At 35.1% G+C, this 18191-nt stretch overlaps 1 protein-coding gene across 1 annotated transcript in view; it reads left to right on the forward strand.

The window, feature by feature from the left end:
• Positions 1-16932: 16932 nt before the first annotated feature.
• Positions 16933-18191, forward strand: part of LOC109047816 (transcriptional repressor p66-alpha-like) — a 28855-nt gene continuing 27596 nt past the window's right edge. The window contains exon 1 of the mRNA XM_042711832.1: positions 16933-17356. Within this exon, the coding sequence (XP_042567766.1) occupies positions 17017-17356 (340 nt within the window). The 5' untranslated portion in view covers positions 16933-17016. The remainder of the gene's footprint in view (positions 17357-18191) is intronic.

The following is an 18191-nucleotide window of genomic DNA, read 5'->3' on the forward strand; positions in this document are numbered from 1 at the left end:
ATCATTTACTCACCCTCATGTCATTCCAAACATGTATGACTTATTTTGGTTTGAACAACTAAATGATGACGAGTTAATGATGACTAAAATTAAAACAAGTCTTTGAATTAAATTATTAGAGCTGAATTTATCTAATTTGTTCTCATAACATTTATTTCATTTCATTTTATTTTAGTTGAGCCTTTCAATTAATTCATCAATTAAATGTAATTTAAATTTAGAATTGCCTTTTTAACAACAGCTACCAGGCTTCAGCTGTTGTTCTAATAACATGAAACCATATTTTATTTTATTTTTTATCATTTTTATTTTATTTTTATTATCATGTTTTATACTTTATATTTTATTCTATTATATTCATTTTCTTTTAGAGCCTATCAATTAATTTATTAGAGCTACCTTTTTATTATCTGTTGTAACAGCTACCAGGCTTCAGTTGTTCTCACAACATGAAACCATACTCCTTCCGGCTGTCTTACATACCCACTTGTAAAGCTTTTACACTTTTACCTTGAAGGCCTGTAAGTCTTAAAACTTAATAACTGGGCTGAACTATCTCAAACGAGTGGTATCCTGGCTCCAACACTCTATCAAAATATAAAAAATGACAACATAAAAAATCCCTTCCCTGCCTGTCTGCCATAAGCTTTTCTCCAATTCCTGATTACCCTTGAAGAAAAACAGTCAGACCATTTTTTTTTTTTTTTTGCATTTCCATGAGCATATGAGAGCGTTGTGGCTCCCCTCTTTGCGGAGACGGGCTTATATGTTTAATGTTTTGATGTTAGCCATACTTCAGCGCTATCTCAATGTTATGAGGGGGATTCTATGCTCTGAGTGCCCGCTGCTTTTATTTGCTTGGTTATTGATTGAATGTGGTCCACCCACAGAAGTAATAGTTGCTAAAAGCATTTATTGGCACTGCTCAGTTCTGCCTGGGTGATATGCAGCTTTTTTATTTATTTATTTTATTCCACCTGTGATCTGAAAAGTGGCTAGCCAGGCTAAAGACTTCTAAGGGATTCTGGCAACACAATATATATATATGTGTATTCATAATATTTCATAATATTTTAAGCAGATTTACCTTTTACCACAAAGCACTCATGAACTTTTTGTATAACAACTTTTAGCATTTAGCATGCTACCATGCTGTGTTTATGGAAAAAAGACCTTAATAATTGATTTTGTTGTGAAAATGTAGCGTACTAGTGATCTGAAAAGTTAATTTCTTAATGCTTGGCATTTTAGTTGATAAAGGACACTTCCTTTTCTATTTCTTAAAGCCAGCAACCTTCTAAATGACTGTAAACGTTTTCCCGTGTGCAGGCCTATTACCAGCTCTTTTTATAATGTTTTAAGATATTTTTAAATGATAACTTTCTTTATTTGTTAAATAAAGCTGATTAGCATGTAGCATACTAGTCTAAACTGTTTTGTTCCTAATGCTTAGTATTTTAGCTGATTGATTTAAAAAAGGATATTTGTTCAGAATCACAGAACATTTTTTATGACACATCTATTTAACGTCAAAGTTTTACTCTTTATTTTGTTCTAGCGCTAATAAGCTATTTCCAAGATCAAGTACAATACATCAGCATTATCAAAAGCATAAAATTGTGCTTCACCTTGATCTAAAAAAAAAAAAAGCTACCGGCCCTTTAAAAACACTCTAGCGTTGACCACAGCTGATTACAGTTGGAGGGAAAACAGGCGTTTATCCAAGTCACTGATTATGTCATTTTTAAGCCCTCAAAACACAGCGCTGTTTGCGGAGTGTGTGGGGCACGGAATTATGAAGCGAGAAGTGGTGTGTGTGAAGGAGAGAGTGGGAAATGGGAATGGAGTGCTGTTTTTGTATGATTAAACTGTCGGCTCGGTGGCACAGGCCACGTTGAAGAGCCGGGCCTGAGATTTGACCGTAATGAAAATGCCCCCGAACTGCACCCCCCACCATTTCAAAACGTTGCTTCAGACCAGCTCGGGTCTGTCTGTACGCTGAGAAGAGAAAGGAGACGGGGAACAAGATAGACAGACAGGGAGAAGGAGAGGGAATGAGAAAGTACCGTTCCGTAGCAAATGGTTTTGTTGGTCGCACGAGATGTAGACAGATGTAGACAGAAAGTGTAAGATTGGGGTGAGGGTCTGACAAGTAACTTCAAATTAGTGTTGAATTTTTGTGTTGTACCTCATATCCTGCCATTAAAGGGATTGTTCACCCAAACTTAAAATTCTGCCATTATTTACTAACCCTCATGTTGTTCCAAACCTCTATGACAATTTCTTCTGTGGAACACAAAAGAAGATATTTGGAGAAATTTCTTTTCTTTTTTTTCTTCTTTTTTTTTTTGATGCATACAATGGAAGTCAATAAGGTCCATAATGTTGAATGGCTTCCAATAGTACTTGATAGTATCTTCTCTTGTGTTCTGAAAGTCCTACAGGTATGGACTGAATGAGGGTAAGTAAATGATGACAGAATTTTAATTTTTTGGTGAACTATCCCTTTGATGTTTTGTTCACACTGCACACAAATTCAATTTGTTTTCAATCCAGGTTTTAGGACTGATTGTCCATTTTTTTTTTTTTTGCAGATGATAAAATCTGATCTATTTGTTTGAGTTTTCCTCTGTTCTTGTTCATCATGACATCTACTGTAGTTGCAGTGTTAAACTCACAAGGAACATGAGAGAACAGAAGCAAGCCGGTTTGCACTTTCCTGCGTGTCTTGTGTCTAAAACTGCTTACTCGTTCACTACATAGTGAATACCACATAGTTCAGGAGAGAGTGATGTAAAATGAGTGTATTCAGACAGCTTCATATGAAATAACACATTTTATATGGTTTTATACAGATTTAGTGTTTTGAATGACAAAAAATTACTTCAAACGTTAGCATTCACACTGAGATACATTTTAATCTGATTTCACACCACATTTGGATCATATTAAAAAACATCAGATTTCACGTGTTTTTTGTTGTTTAGACTACACAAAACGAAACCGATTTGAGTCAACATACCAAATATATATATGTAAGCAGCATGTGCTTATGATAAACAGAACTGTATCGTTCCTTGGTGTGGATGCTAATATAGTTTTCTGTATATTTCTCGTTCTTGGTGTGAATGGGCCTTAAACGAGGAGATAATAGTACACCAAGCACAGTAAATTTTTTTCTCCCCCACAAAGACTGTCTAAATATCGTCTCGGTTGAGCGTGGGAACGAGTAAAAGTGTCAAATATTCAATCATTCGCTGGCTAGACGGCCCAGCTGCTCTATTCAGCTGCAGGTGAGGAAGGACCCTAGAGGTCAAGGTCAGGGGATTTGTTGTATGGTCAGACGTCTCGCTACACCCTGAAACGTGTTTGACTAGCAAATAAGGGGGTGCTTATTACTGTGGATTCTTTTCTGTGCAAACCTGGCAACTGTTTTTTTTTTTTTTTCTTAAAAATCTGTTAATTTACAAGATCATGAGCTTGTTTTAAAGAAGTTCACGGGAATTTATTTCTAGCATCGGTCGCAAGGAGGCATCATCGGTTTCACCGCATTTGTTCCCGCTGTCCGTCTCCTGCAGTGTAAACAATGATACCCCTTTAAGAGGAGGGCTTTTCTTCCTCTCAACATGTTTCTCCAAAGAAACCAAGTTTTTGAATAGCAAACGAAGACACCAGCCCACCCTCTGGAAGATTCCATTATTCATCTCCACCTATGCTTCATTAGCTCAGCTGAAAAAGTCCCCCCCGTGCCAACCCCCCCGTTTCCAGCATCTCAATGGATCGGTCCCCATCTTTCCCAGAGAGGCCCCTCTTCCTTGTCCTTCCCCGTTCCCCCTAATCGTCTCAGCTCGCGCTGAAATCAAGCTTAGAAACGCCGCTGTTGTGAGCCTCTCTCTTTCCTTCCCCCCTTTCCGGCTCATTCTCTCACCTAGCTCACACATGCATGCACACCCACCCACCCACTGCTTAAATCCCTATCAGCATGTCAACAAAATGTCCGCCCAGCTGGGGTTGACACTCGCTCGCCTCTGGGGCTTCACCTCCTCCTCGCTGACCCCCCTCAAGCCCTCGTGTTCATTTGTTCTATCTCTAGAGCTGCTCTCGGACTCAAGTATATGATGTTATTTTTTTTTTTAAAGAGTAATTGGTTCTTACAGAATCCAGCACTTGTGCACCTTGCCCGTTTTTAACCAAAATATGGCTGATATAATGCTGATAAATATCAATATTTTCTAAAAAGTGACTCTAAAAAATGAGAAAACTCTAGTTATTGGTATTGATCTTAAAGTGCCCCATTATGTTATTTTTAAGGTTCCTAATATAGTTTTGGGAGTTTCCTACAACAGGTTTACATGCAAAGATCAAAAAACTTTCGTTTTCTCATAATATACATTTAATTTCATCTGAATTCTCAGTGATTCATAAACAATTCGTTCGAAGGAGTTCGAAGATTCAATCTCTCTGAACCCTTCCTTTCCGTGAGCCTACTCTGCTGTGATTGGTTAGATGGTCTAGTCCTTTTTGATTGGTCTACCGCGTTCAGTGCATGCAGTAGACATTGCAGAGAATTAATTTTATACTGTTAACATGACGGAGAAATGTTCATAAAGACGCTGATGAGCTGCCATTGAGGAAAGCCACTAAAAGTGCTTGTCCTTTTTGTTTCTCCTGATAACTCAGGTTACACACCACACATTCTTTTTAGTAATCTGCCTACGTGTTCTGCACGTTATTATTACTAATATTATTATTAACAACAACAACCTTTTTACATTTGTTTAAACATTTTACAGGTGAAAATTAAGAAATATATTAGATATGAATTAACACATTTTAAATGTTTTATTTATTATTTTTATTAACAACAACAACAACAATCTTTTTATGTTTGTTTAAATATTAGACATGTACAGTATAAGTTGAGTACTGAATTATGTTTTTTTTTAAAGACATATATATGTCCTTTTATGTTATCCTGTATGTTCATGTGCATTTGCAGAAATTTGCAGTTACCATATTGGCATATTTTTGATGTTACCTGGTGTAGTCAGGTTGATTCAGTCATATTAATAGTCATAGTAATTTTGACTTGTTACCTGACAAACAATATGTTTACAGTGCACGCACATGATGCACTATTTCTGTACTTGCATTACATTCAATTTTACCTTTGTATAATATTCTGCCACATTCTGTTCTGCTCAGCAGCTCTTTTCCCATCTGGATTGTTCTGTTATGATTACATAATTATGGGATTGCAGTAAGATCGTGACACTGTGGTGAATATGTGGCTGATTCAGTCGAGATGCTGTCTGATTTGTATGTATAGTATGATTTTTTTTGGACACTGTCTTGCTCGGTGAAGTCTCAGCGGTGCTTAGTATCTGCCAGCTTAGCGCAATTTTCATGTAAATGTATTCAGATGAAGGCAAGCAGGGAGACCACCAGCTTTGCTGGATCTTGTGTACCAGAATACAGCTGTCTGTAAAAATGAGTTGCATCTCAGCAGTAGATTATGAGAAGAAGAAAATGCCTGTATTGCCAGAACAGGTCACATAAACCCCCAATAAACCGCAACTGAAAGTAATTACATTCATCTAATGCGCTGTGATCCACAGTGAATAATGAGTTTTTATGTTTTGCTCCCGGTACGTCAACTCCGTTGTTTTGCATTTCAGACAGGCACATTGCAGGCAGCCATAAGGAAGTATACAGGGGTCCTCATGCTGTAAGTGGAGAGAGAGGGGCGAGGGAGGGAGCGTGATGGTCTATCGTACAGTACTTGTTCTGTCCGAAATCTAAAGTGAATGACTAAACAGACAGCGTTTTATGTATGAAGGTTCTTTTTAAGGAAACTTGTTTCAGATAGGCATTTAAAGGTACCATAAAATCACATCTAATGAGCTAAAGAAAACACAGATGAACTTTAGAGATACGCAAGCACATATTGAGTGAAAAGAATGCTTTATGTATAGAAAATGAATCATAAGAAAAATAAATTATGGACATTTATTAATAAACTTGAAATCTGAGTATTCAGGCACATTTGAATCGGGTTTGTAAACAAAATTTCATAATTTTATTGTTGTTTCGACTACACAAATCTATGTTTACATCGGAAAATGAAACATAGGTTAAAATAAAAATATAGACATTTGTTAATGAACTTGAAATTATTGTGTTCATTATGCTTTGGTAGCCAGTACAGAAAAAAAAACAGCTTTTTTAGCACATTGATGCAGACATTTGTGTTGTTGAAACGCCAAAAATACAAATGAAATTCAATGTTTATAAACTTCATTTAAATGTGGAGTGAAATCAGATTTAAATGTGTCAGTGTGAATGCTCAGATTTCATGTAAGTTTACTAATAAATGTCCATATGTTGCAATTATGACTAAACGAGGAGAAATATCACAGATAATGGCTGTCACAGTACACCAAGCACAATAAATAGTTCTCTCCCCCACAAAGACGGTCTTAATATCATCTCAGGAAGCGACTTAGCATGGGAACGAGTAAAAGTGTCAAATATTCAGTCATTCACTGGCTAGACGGCCCAGCTGCTCTATTCAGCTGCAGGTGAGGAAGGACCCTAGAGGTCAAGATCAGGGGGGTTTGTATGGTCAGACATCTCGCTACACCCCAAAACAGATTTGACTAGCAAACAGGGGAACACACAGGATGTAAATGTGCATTTCACTGCAGACCTGGCAACCCTAGGGAAGTCTTTGCTTACATAGAGAGAGTACATAGAGAATAGTTGTTATAAAGCAGTGTTAAACAGGGGAACAACGCTCGGTATGAGCCCCCCTTTATGGAGAGAGTGGTGTCATTGGGGACTGGATGCTTTTCTCCACTGGCCTTGCCTGGTGTCTCTCTCTCATTCACCTGCTGGTCATGGTTATTTATAGCCCACATTATACCTGATTGATGCAAACAGTGATCTAGTGGCATGTATTTTACCGCCTTTCTTCTTTGAAAAACACAGCTTGCGCTTAGCATCATAATATCAATAGAATACAAACATGATATTAAATATATTTTATTTTAATACTTTTTGTTTTTACCCATTTAAGTGATTTTTATTTACATGCCAGGTCAAGACAGTTATTTCATCATAACTGTGATAAATTATTTTTAATAAAAAAAGTAAAAAAAAAAAAAATGTTTAACATGTTTTAAAATAACCATGCTAAGAAACATTATATATTAATAAAATATTTATTTTTTAAATGTGATAAGTAATTCTCTTATTCTTCTGATAATTAGGTATACATTTTAAAAACATGAATTTTTATTAATATATATTTGTATTAATGATAGATCTTGAAAAATTATACTTTATTAAAATATTATTTAACATTTAAAAATGTTAGATTATTAGAAATATTAGATTACATATTTTATTTATATGTATGTTTATTGTGTTTTTAAAATACATTAAAAACCTTTTTAATAATAATAATAATAATTAAATTATGATTTAATCTGAATGATAAATATTTAAAACATTTTTATAATTACATTTATTTCTTAAACATTTAAATAATAAATAATAACATAAACATAATATTTAAATTGTCTAGTGGCTAGTGCATGTGCTCTGACACATTAATCTGTGGCGCTCATCTGGATGGTGCAAATTCAAGTCTGGTTTACAACATTTCTAGCCATCACTTCCTTTCCTCTCTCTTGGCAGTATGTATCATTAGGCAAAAAATCCAAAACTAAATAAAAACGAATGCAGGTCATTTCAGCTGCATGATTCCCGGCTCCTCCTCTTCCCTGCAGAGTGATGCAAGTAACCAGTTAGCAAGCTATGTAAACCTTTTTCATTGAGTCCACCGGATATTTGTCAGTCCGAGCGTGAGCATATGCTTCCTTCATCCCATACGGGCCTCTTCTGCACCACCTTTATTTCATGCACCGCTCCTCATACGAGCCGATTCATGACTGAGTGATGCAGAATTATTATGCCGCCAACAGCTTGCCTCAAATAATAGGACCCAGGAGCTGCAGCAGAAGTCCAGGGGGGTTAACCAGCGCTTTCCCCCTCACCCCTCACAGTCCTGGACTCAAATCTTAATGGGCCATCAGACAGTACTGTCTGAATTGAGGACAAGGCACCCCCCTCCACAGAATCTCTGCCTTAGTCGTAGGCGTGCGTTCTCTCTGTGTGTGGGGGGTGGGGGATGGGGGGGGAAGAAGGGCGATTCCTGCCCCCACCCAAACGCTGGGTACATAAGACCATCTCCTGACGACTTTGGTGCGACGTGTCCTCCCAAACGACTCCATACGCTTGCTAGCTTAGCATCAAGCTAGCTGTTTGTTTACAGTCTGAGAATTCAAATGAATCACATTCATGACTCTCGTCCAATAAAACACGTCCTGTTTTGGACACTAGCTGGATAATGAGCATTGTATCTCAATAGTGTAAGATAAAATTGACAAACCATGGACATTTTTTTTCTTTTCCTTTTTCTCTTTTGTTTCTTTTTCATTTAATTTAGTACAATAATATTATGAATTTCATCAGAAAAATGCTGCTTACATAGCTGCAGGTATATCTGATTGCATTTTTGCAACAGAATACATATAGCATTTATAACCATTTTAAAAGGCCTTCTTATATATGTGTGTGTGTGTGTGTGTTTGTGTGTGTGTGTTTGTGTGTGTGTGTGTGTGTGTGTGTTACAATAAAATGATGGAAGCCATGTTTGATGAACATCATATCCACCCACCATGACTTTGTACCATGACCAAGCAGACTAGACGTTGCGCACTGATGATTAAGCAGGGTCAGTCGTTGAGCTGTCTGCATCTCAATCCCCAGAGGTGATATTAAGCACCCTAGACTGGAACCAACAAGCACCCCACCCCCACAGCCCTGGGGTCAATCCCAGTGCCCAGACAGTCCTTCCCCTGACCCCTGTCTGGCTCTAGGCTCGGGGTCAAACATCACGGCTGATAAAGTCTGCTTCCCCGCCCCTTCAACCTGCATGCTGGTAAACACACTCATGCTGTGGCGTGGCGGCGGGAGGGCAGCACACACTCAGCGTCATCCCCGAACACGAGACACTGAGCATCCCAGCTTCTGTGTGCTGTCAATCAATTCTCAACCCCTCCCCTCTCATCCGAGTCTGTGCTCAAGCCACACCTCATTCAGATGCTGTACAGTGAACGGCTTGGCGATTTGCAAAAAGATACTGATATGCTATAAAACATAGGCTATAATAGGAGTTTGTATTATATTTTTTTCAAATGTCATGAGTCAAACTGATACTAATTCTGTCATATTTTCTTGTGTCTCCTCAGGTTTTGGACTAAATCATGATGCCAGGATCAGCACAGACCATCACTGGAGATGTTTGTCCTTTTTTCTTTATTTAATTACTGAATGTAACTGTTTTTTAAGAAGACTGTTTGTGTTGTCCGTATCGGATCTCTCTTTTTTCATCAAGTAAGTATTATTGGACAATACAGGTAAGTTCATTGTTTGAAAAAGAACGATTGTAGAAATGTACAGTACAAAGGACAATTAATAATAATGAGACTTACTGCCAACTTAAAAACTGATTGAACTTAATCATAGATAGGTATTCAGATATATAGATGGACAGGTATTCAGAAATATATTTATATAGATTGTTACATATTCACATAGGTATATAGATATTCATATAAATGGAAAGATATTCAAATATATATTCAGATATTCATATAGATGGAGAATCAGATAGATACTCAGACAGAAATTCAGACAGATATATATATATATATATACAGTATATATATATATATATATATATATATAGAGATTAAGATTTTTACATAAAGTTTTTATTTTGTTTGCTATTGCTGTAAGCTATTCCATTAAAGTGATTCCTGCCTAACTGTCTTGTATTAAAGATAAAAAGTGCTTAATTAAATTCTTAAAAAGAAATGTTTGTTACCTGTGTGATCTTTTCTTTATTTTTATTGTTTATTTAGATCTTTTAACAGTCTTCATGAATGAGGTACATTTTGATGTAGTGTTTCAAAGCATTAGAGTCACAAACCCCAATTTCTTTTTGTTGTGAGAATAATACGTATTATAACATGTTTTATGAACTATAATATAATATAATATCCCATAATGAAACATAGCTCTTTTCAAACACCTTAAAAGCCCTGTGGTGATTTTGACCTGAACCTTCCTAAAAGGTCACAATCTTCTTAAATGCATTTAACAGTTAAAATCTTACAAATTTGACAAACTGTTGAATTGCTATTTAAAAAAAGACTGCAGTAAAAATATTATTAGCCAATGTTTATTACCAACAGTGTAATACAACCCTACCTGTTATTATTTGATATGGTGAATATCAAAATTCTACATTTTCTACATTTAAGTTTATAACACTATTACTAATTTTGGCATTTTTATTTTTTAATTGCATTTTAACATTTATATTACTGCTAGAAATGCCAATTTTTCTAGAATAGAAGTGCCAATTTTTCAAAATTGAGATTTATACATCATCTGAAAGCTGAATAAATAAGCTTTCCATTGATGTATGGTTTATTATGACTGGACAATATTTGCCCGAGATACAACTATTTGAAAATCTAGAATCTGAGGGTGCAAAAAAAAATCAAAATACTGAGAAAATCACCTTTGAAGTTGTCCAAATGAATTCTTAGCTGCACATATTACTAATCAAAAATTAAGTTTTGATATATTTACTGTAGAAAATGTATTAAATATCTTCATGGAACATGATCTTTACTGAATGTCCTAATGATTTTTGGCATAAAAGAAAAATCTATAATTTTGACCCATACAATGTTCTTTTGGCTTTTGCTAAAAATATACCCCAGCGACTTAAGACTGGTTTTGTGCTCCAGGGTCACATTTAGTAACAGGGTTGCAAACTTGCAAACCTCATACAAAATGAATAGAAAGCAAACCACCTCATTTGATCGGTCAAATGCCACCTTACCCAAAAAAGATGATTTTTGAGTTTAGTTGTGTGTCTTATTCATTAAAAGTGTCAGCTTTTGTCAAACTGAGTCAGAAACAGCGCGCTTTCGCTCAGCCATAAAGTGTTCATTACCTGAGAAGGAATCCAGTTCACTCAAACACACACACATCAGTCCTGCTTCCTATTGTTTTCCTTTAACTGTCAGCTCAAGCGCTGGTCTAGTGCGCTCCAGTGCACTTACTGAAATCTGCCCCTCGGTCACCCAGCCATACTGACCCGGGATCAGGGCCAAGCCACCCTGGCCGTGACTCAGCCGCCAGGAGGCCAGACTTTGGCCTGAAAGAAAGCGAGAAGGAGAGATTATCCTATTCTGGACCCGTCCGGCGGAGGGTATGACGGTATTGACCAGGAGGGGCCACCCATGGAGCGTCCATTGAGCCATGAGATGGCCTGATATACATGCTTACTGAGCATAGCAGATTCCCTTACTCTCAACGGGATAAACCCACACAGAACAAGCCTCTTTTGGAGAGATTAGGGTGGCAGCTCTTGTCCCCTTGTTCACCCCTCCCTCGCCCATCCTCTGCCCAGAGACAGGGCTCAAAAAGTCTGGCCGAGCAGCTCCGGTAAAACAGCTCTTGGTGGTCTGCCAAGACGTTCATTGTCTTTGTCGGGAGACGTGAGGAGGGAGTTTGGCCGTGAAGCCCTGCATCCTCTGGCTGTTGTGTCACATTACATTCAGGCTTCAAAATGTAAAAAAATGATACGAAATTGTTTAGTCACCAAAATCTGTGTTAAAACAGTACTCAATACAAACACAAAGGCATAACAATAGGAATGAATATCCTTTTGATGTTTTAGGTGTATTTAATTATCTGACAAGTTGAAATTTGTCATTAAATTACCATTTATTCTGTCACTATATGAATTTCAAAGGCGAAATAGTGTTTATTCATCTAACAACATTACAACTCAAAAAATCTACTAATTAAATATATTTTAATAATTACTACTATTTAAAACTTTACATTACAAATAATAAAACTACTGTTTATATATAGTTTACTGAATTTTTCTTTTTAATTTTTTAGTTTATTAATAATAATCATCATAATAGTTTAATTATTACAATTTGTATTTATACATGTTTTAAAATTATTATAAAATGTGGATTGTTTAAATAAATTTCAATAAAACAAGCCTTCACAAGATGAGGAAGACAAAAACAAACAAAAACTCTTCGAAAATACTGGTTTACATTTTTGTTGTGACTTCTGCTTCTTTAATCTTTGTGGTGGTTTAATAAATAAATAATGAAAAAAAAAAAAAAAAAAAAGATCTAAAAAAAAAAAAAAAAAAAAAAAAAAATATATATATATATATATATATATATATATATATATATATAAAAACACATTATTTATAAACAAAAGTGTGTGTTTCTAATGCAGTCTGTTGTGATGATTGTTTTCTGCTTATGAGATCAAAATAATTGAGGCAATTATATCACAAATCAAAGGGCTTAAAAATGAAAGAGTGAATGTCGATTTTGAGATGAATCATCAGTTAACTATATAATGGATCATAAATCAAGACGAGTGATAAAATATAAATAAATACAGAAAATAGAAATGCCTCGGTTGTTCTCACAAAATAAATAAAAAGATAATAAATAAATAAAGCAAACAAAATCATGACCTTAAAAAAAAAAAAAAAACATTTCATCCCCAGTAGAGAGAATTATTGAAATTTCAGAACTAAGATGCCCTTTGACTCGCCTGAAATAGACTTGAGAATGAACGAGAGGGCGGCTGGAGGGTCAGCGGGGGGTGTGTGCGCGTGTGTCTGCGCGCGGGGACGGGGGAGGTTACTCTGTGAACTTGAAGAGCAGTTTGTCATGCTAACCATGCTGGTCTGGAGCTATTGAATTCACACACAAGGAGCAGAACTTTCACAGGACCTCGTCTTTTTTAATGCAAAACTAGTCAGACCCCGCACCCCTGGGTTCATATACATACGTGTGTCCGTATAGGCCTTTTCTCGGCGCACTCGCGGGGAAGGGGAGGGGAACTACAACATATTTCTGAGAAACTTGATCTGGCTAGTTAATAATGTGTGTGTGGATACGTACTGGTAACTCCTTTTATTATTTACAAGTGGAACAATGTAGCACCACTTCTGGTTAATGTAGGCTATGAATTAATTTCCCTCAAATAGGAACGGCAGCATGATATTGCACGATTATATACACTATATTCACTATTGAGCAGGCCCAATGTCTTAATTGGATAATAATTAATAATAAAAAATATTTTTTTTAAAAATAAAATTAAATATGAAGTACACTATTTTTTATTAAAATTGTATTATTCATAAATTAAATACCATTCTTCCGCTACTACAAATAGTCCCTGACAAAATATAACGTTGCTATGCAGCAAATAGCGATCTGACGTGGCGTAGTGTTTCACATCATATCTATATATTGACCAATCAGAAGTCGGACCTACTGTGTTTTATAAAATTATAATGATTTCCTTATATGTTTAATTTAATCTGAAAGCTTGCATGCAGACGAACTTGAAAATATGGAATATTTTGATATTAAATGGCATGATTACATTTTATGGTCAGGGAACATTTTTATTAGCAGCAACACTTTATAAGTAAACCCCATTCTGGTTTATTCTGTGTTTTTTAAATTTTTTATTCCGTTCACCTAACCTGTTTATTTGTGAATTTATTGTCTGTTTCTTGTTAATAAATCAAATGGCATCAAACTGCATCTTTTTCTGGGATCTCGCCTGTAATCTTCAGATTGTAGATGAAGGGTCACTCTATTAGGGGCTTCAATCATGTGTAATTTAGAAAGGGGGAGTCTAAGATAATGCAGACCGCCAACATTTGAAACAATAGTACGGTGATCGCATCTGATTGGCTGAGAGGAAACCCAGGCTGCGCGCTTCTTCTAATGGAAGAACCAATCACGGTCCAGTAATGCTTTGACCCTAACCACCCGCTGATAAGTGTTGCAAAATTAACAAGACTGTAGAAACGCGGGAAAGGCGAAAAAAGGGGTAGATGCAGGTCGTGTAAAAAATTTTTTTTTTTTCCCTCTGAAATGATATTTGTCTTGTGTATGTTTGGTAATGTTTTTTTTTTTTGTTCCTTGCTTTTTTTACAAGGCTATTCATGCCTTTCCAAAATGTCGTGCGGGGCATTTTAATGTGGCAACAATTTATGGAGGTTTCTAGTGAGCGACTGCTTGTGAAGCTGCCAAAACGGCCGTAATGGACCGTCGCTCACAAACAACACACAGTGCCGCATTTGTTTTAACCAGGAAGCCATTAAGTGTGTTTTTTGTCCGTTTTCTCTCTTTGTACAGGCCTGAAGCTGAGCGCGACTTCTGCGTCTCTCAGATTTTCCTTCGTTTCGCCTTCTGTAAATTATTCACGCGTCATTTAAATACATGCAAATGAGATTTTACCCCTCGCTGGTACCTATATGGCCCCCTGTGTTGTTCTGTGGAAACGGCGGGTTTGGCCAGAAAACAAGCAGCCTGGAGGTTCAGGACAGACAGAAGTTTCTCATCTCCAGCTTCCAGCCACTGAGCTGATTAATTAACAGACCTCAGGAGAAGGTGATGTGGCACTATCACTCACAACTGAGGGGCACGAATAATTCAAGATAAACTGTACGATTCAAAACACAATCTCACAATATCTGGAGGTGGCAGAACGTTAAATAGTGATAATATGTTAAATTTTTTTTTAAGAGAACAACTTTTTTATTTTATTTTGCGTTGATACAAATATGAAATAATAATAATATTCATAAAATCTAAATTTAGACATATGTGTGTAATTATATAGTTTTATGTTTGCGTCGAAAGCCTTGAAATCAAACATTATCCTGATTTTATTATATAATATATATACATTATCCTGATTTGTATTGTAAGATATAACTTTATGTTTGCCGTCGACTCACTATAAACACGCCGCTGGAATTTGTTTCAATGCAATTTTACGAAAATACTATAAACACGCCGCTGGAATTTGTTTCAATGTATTGTAGTTAAAGGACACATATATTGTTCTGTCAAGGTCAAGTTCAGGCCAGAATAAAAGCGAGGTTTCATCAACCCTTTAAATCACTTTATTATACTGCCACCTAGTGGAGGGGGCTAAACTGACTCTCATATAATAATGTGTCCTTTCAGCTGGAGATCTTAAAATCTTTGTCAGGATTGAAAACGAGGAAAACGAGGAAAAATCGACAAAACTATAATACAACAACATAACAACATACAACTATAAATAAGACTTTAATTAGACAAAAAAGCTAGACAAAAAATCCATAAAACAATTTTGAAAGTTCTAAGTTGTGAAAATGACATGATCTAGGACCTTTATAAAGTACGTGTGTGTCAAAGTAACGACTATAAGTCTGTCCCTCGCAGACTCGTTTTCATCTGTGTTAAATTCAATATGACGTCTTACAGATAAAGGTTATTAAGCTACTTCACTCTGATATTATTAGATCCAAGATTTGGTTACAAATTAGATTAGCATTTTTTAAAACTACAATCATTAATTAGACCCTTTGCTATATATATATATATATATATATATATATATATATATATATATATATATATATATATATATATATCATCTATATATATATTTGCTGCTGCTCGATGTAAGGATACCTTAACCTTTGCTTCCACCTAGTGGTGTGAAAATAAGAGTAGAAGCACGCCATCTCTTGAAGAAAACTTCCCGAATAAAATCTTTGATAATTCTTCGATTCTTCCCCTCTACAATTTACGACCAATTAAAGCAAATTAGTGCTTCTATAAATAACTACTGTGGGAATCGTAGCAGTTGTGCATGTTGCTTATGGCATTATGTATTTCATATAACATATTTCCATTTTTTTTTTTTAAATCCATATTTTCAAAGCTTTTAATTATTAGTAATAGGCTAATTATGAACAAAAATGTTATTATTTGATTCATAGCCTATTATAGTAATATACATTGTTATTATATATAGAAAAATATATTGAATTAATTATTACTTCATTGTTTATTAATTGTCTTATTTGTTTTGTACTAAAAGCCTGGTTGTTAAACTTTTATTTTATTAATATTTCAACCAATATATAATATGTAACCCCAGCATTTAAACATCCGTTAATAACCACCATCCCATTAAAACTGTTGAATCGAAGTTTCAGATTATTGCTGCCATCTGTTTCCACTTTAAAACTGCAATGAAGATTTGAACTAATCTCTCTTGTGTTAATTATGAAATTGCATATGTTTATACAATTATATCTTTATAGGCCTAATTCTATCTTTGAATACAGCTATGTTAGTAACCATATAGTGTTGAAAATAGTTAAATAGCACGGTTAACTATTTATGAACTGAATCAGAAATACTTGTTTTCTGAAATGTAATTTAAATATATTTGAATGCAACTTTTTATATTTATTTATCGGCTTGGAGATATCAGGTTGCACATAAAAAATATGAGCTTTCATACCTCAAAACAACCAACAGATGTCACCAGATATCCAAACCTGCTAGATTGGTAGCATCATTTTATTTTATAGATTCTGATTTTATTTATTTATTTATTTATTGTTTAAATATGGCAATGTAATATAATCTTATACAATCGTTTTACTCTATGATAAAACATGTGAAAATAAATGAATTTAAATGGGGGAAATAATTTTGGATGTTGTCGTACTATGAAACCACATGAAAAACAGCTGAAAGACGATATGAAAGTTAAGTAAACCGCTTGCAAAAAGAATTCTAAAACTTTTCAAAAGCATTTAATACCCTATTTATACATTTCTATCCTTTAAAAACTATAATATACTATAAATATAAAGTTTGTACTACTGAAAATGCGCATAAAGTTTGGTTTGGAAAACAATACGACGTCTCCCTATTTCCGTTTGCCGGTGTTCTGCTTCCGGTCTGTCTAAAATCTATTTTGACATACGCACTTGAAGTGTCAAAGTTTACCATGAGCTCCGGTTCGACGTGTGCTGTATCGGGCTGCTACAACAACTCGAAAAAACTGAAGAGTTTTCAAGAAAACCTCTGTGAGGAGCATAAAAAAGTCAGGAGTGAATGTCCGTGCCCAGCGCCGTATGCCTTGCACTGTATGCCGTCAAAAGAGGAGAGGAAACAGGCCTGGCTCGCGGCTTTGAAATTAAAAAATCCTCCGAAGAGAGTTTACGTGTGTTCGTTTCATTTCGTCGATAAAAAGCCCACAGAGCTGCATCCGGATCCTGAACTCTACCTAGGTCTCAACCGCCCTCATCAAGGCAGACGAAAACAACTCCATGAAGCTGACGGACTCGGTAGGTTTATGGAATCCAATCATTTCTACATGACATACGATATAAAACGTTATTTATAAGAGCAACGAGTTCAGTTTAAGCCTGCGTTACGTATAGGACTTTTTAACGTGGTTTCTGTTACTTTTTTCAGCGCTGGTCGAGATGGACCAATCACAGTCGTTTGTGATTACGGGATAAAGTTTATATATTAAATATATATATATATTCTTTATATTTGTGCAGAAGGTTTACATTTTCACGTCGGAACTTGAAATTGTAATATATTTAAAAGATTAAGCTATTAATCCCAATAAGAAAAAAAAGTGCGATGAGACTTTCGTGAGCCATAAAGCGCCCCCTGATGGAATATAACTGTTTGGAAATCGACTAATAAAACAAAACAATAACATTCGGAAATTTATCAAATTAAGTCAGCTAAAATTGGCTAAGATTATGTTATATCTATCTATAATTTAAATAATAAAACTAAAATTAATTACAAACCATATCAATCTATCTATCTATCTATCTAATAAATTTTAATATGATATTTTAGAAATTATTCATCTATCTGTCTATCTATTATATCTATCTATCTATTTATCTATATATATAATTTATATTATTTATATATATATAATTTATTTATTTATTTATATATACACACACACATTTTTTTTTAGTGATGTAAAAATGAATTTAAATTTTGTGCATTTTTTTTCCAACCCTTATTTGATCAGGTAAGTCACTTAAAATCTAGATTCTTATTATTATGGTACGATTAACGGGTATTTTATAATTTAATTATTTTTATTTAATTAATTGTGAGTAATTTGGCCCTCCTTGGTCTTTTGGT

The sequence above is a fragment of the Cyprinus carpio genome, chromosome A22, assembly GCF_018340385.1.
Source record: "Cyprinus carpio isolate SPL01 chromosome A22, ASM1834038v1, whole genome shotgun sequence".
Taxonomy (NCBI): domain Eukaryota; kingdom Metazoa; phylum Chordata; class Actinopteri; order Cypriniformes; family Cyprinidae; genus Cyprinus; species Cyprinus carpio.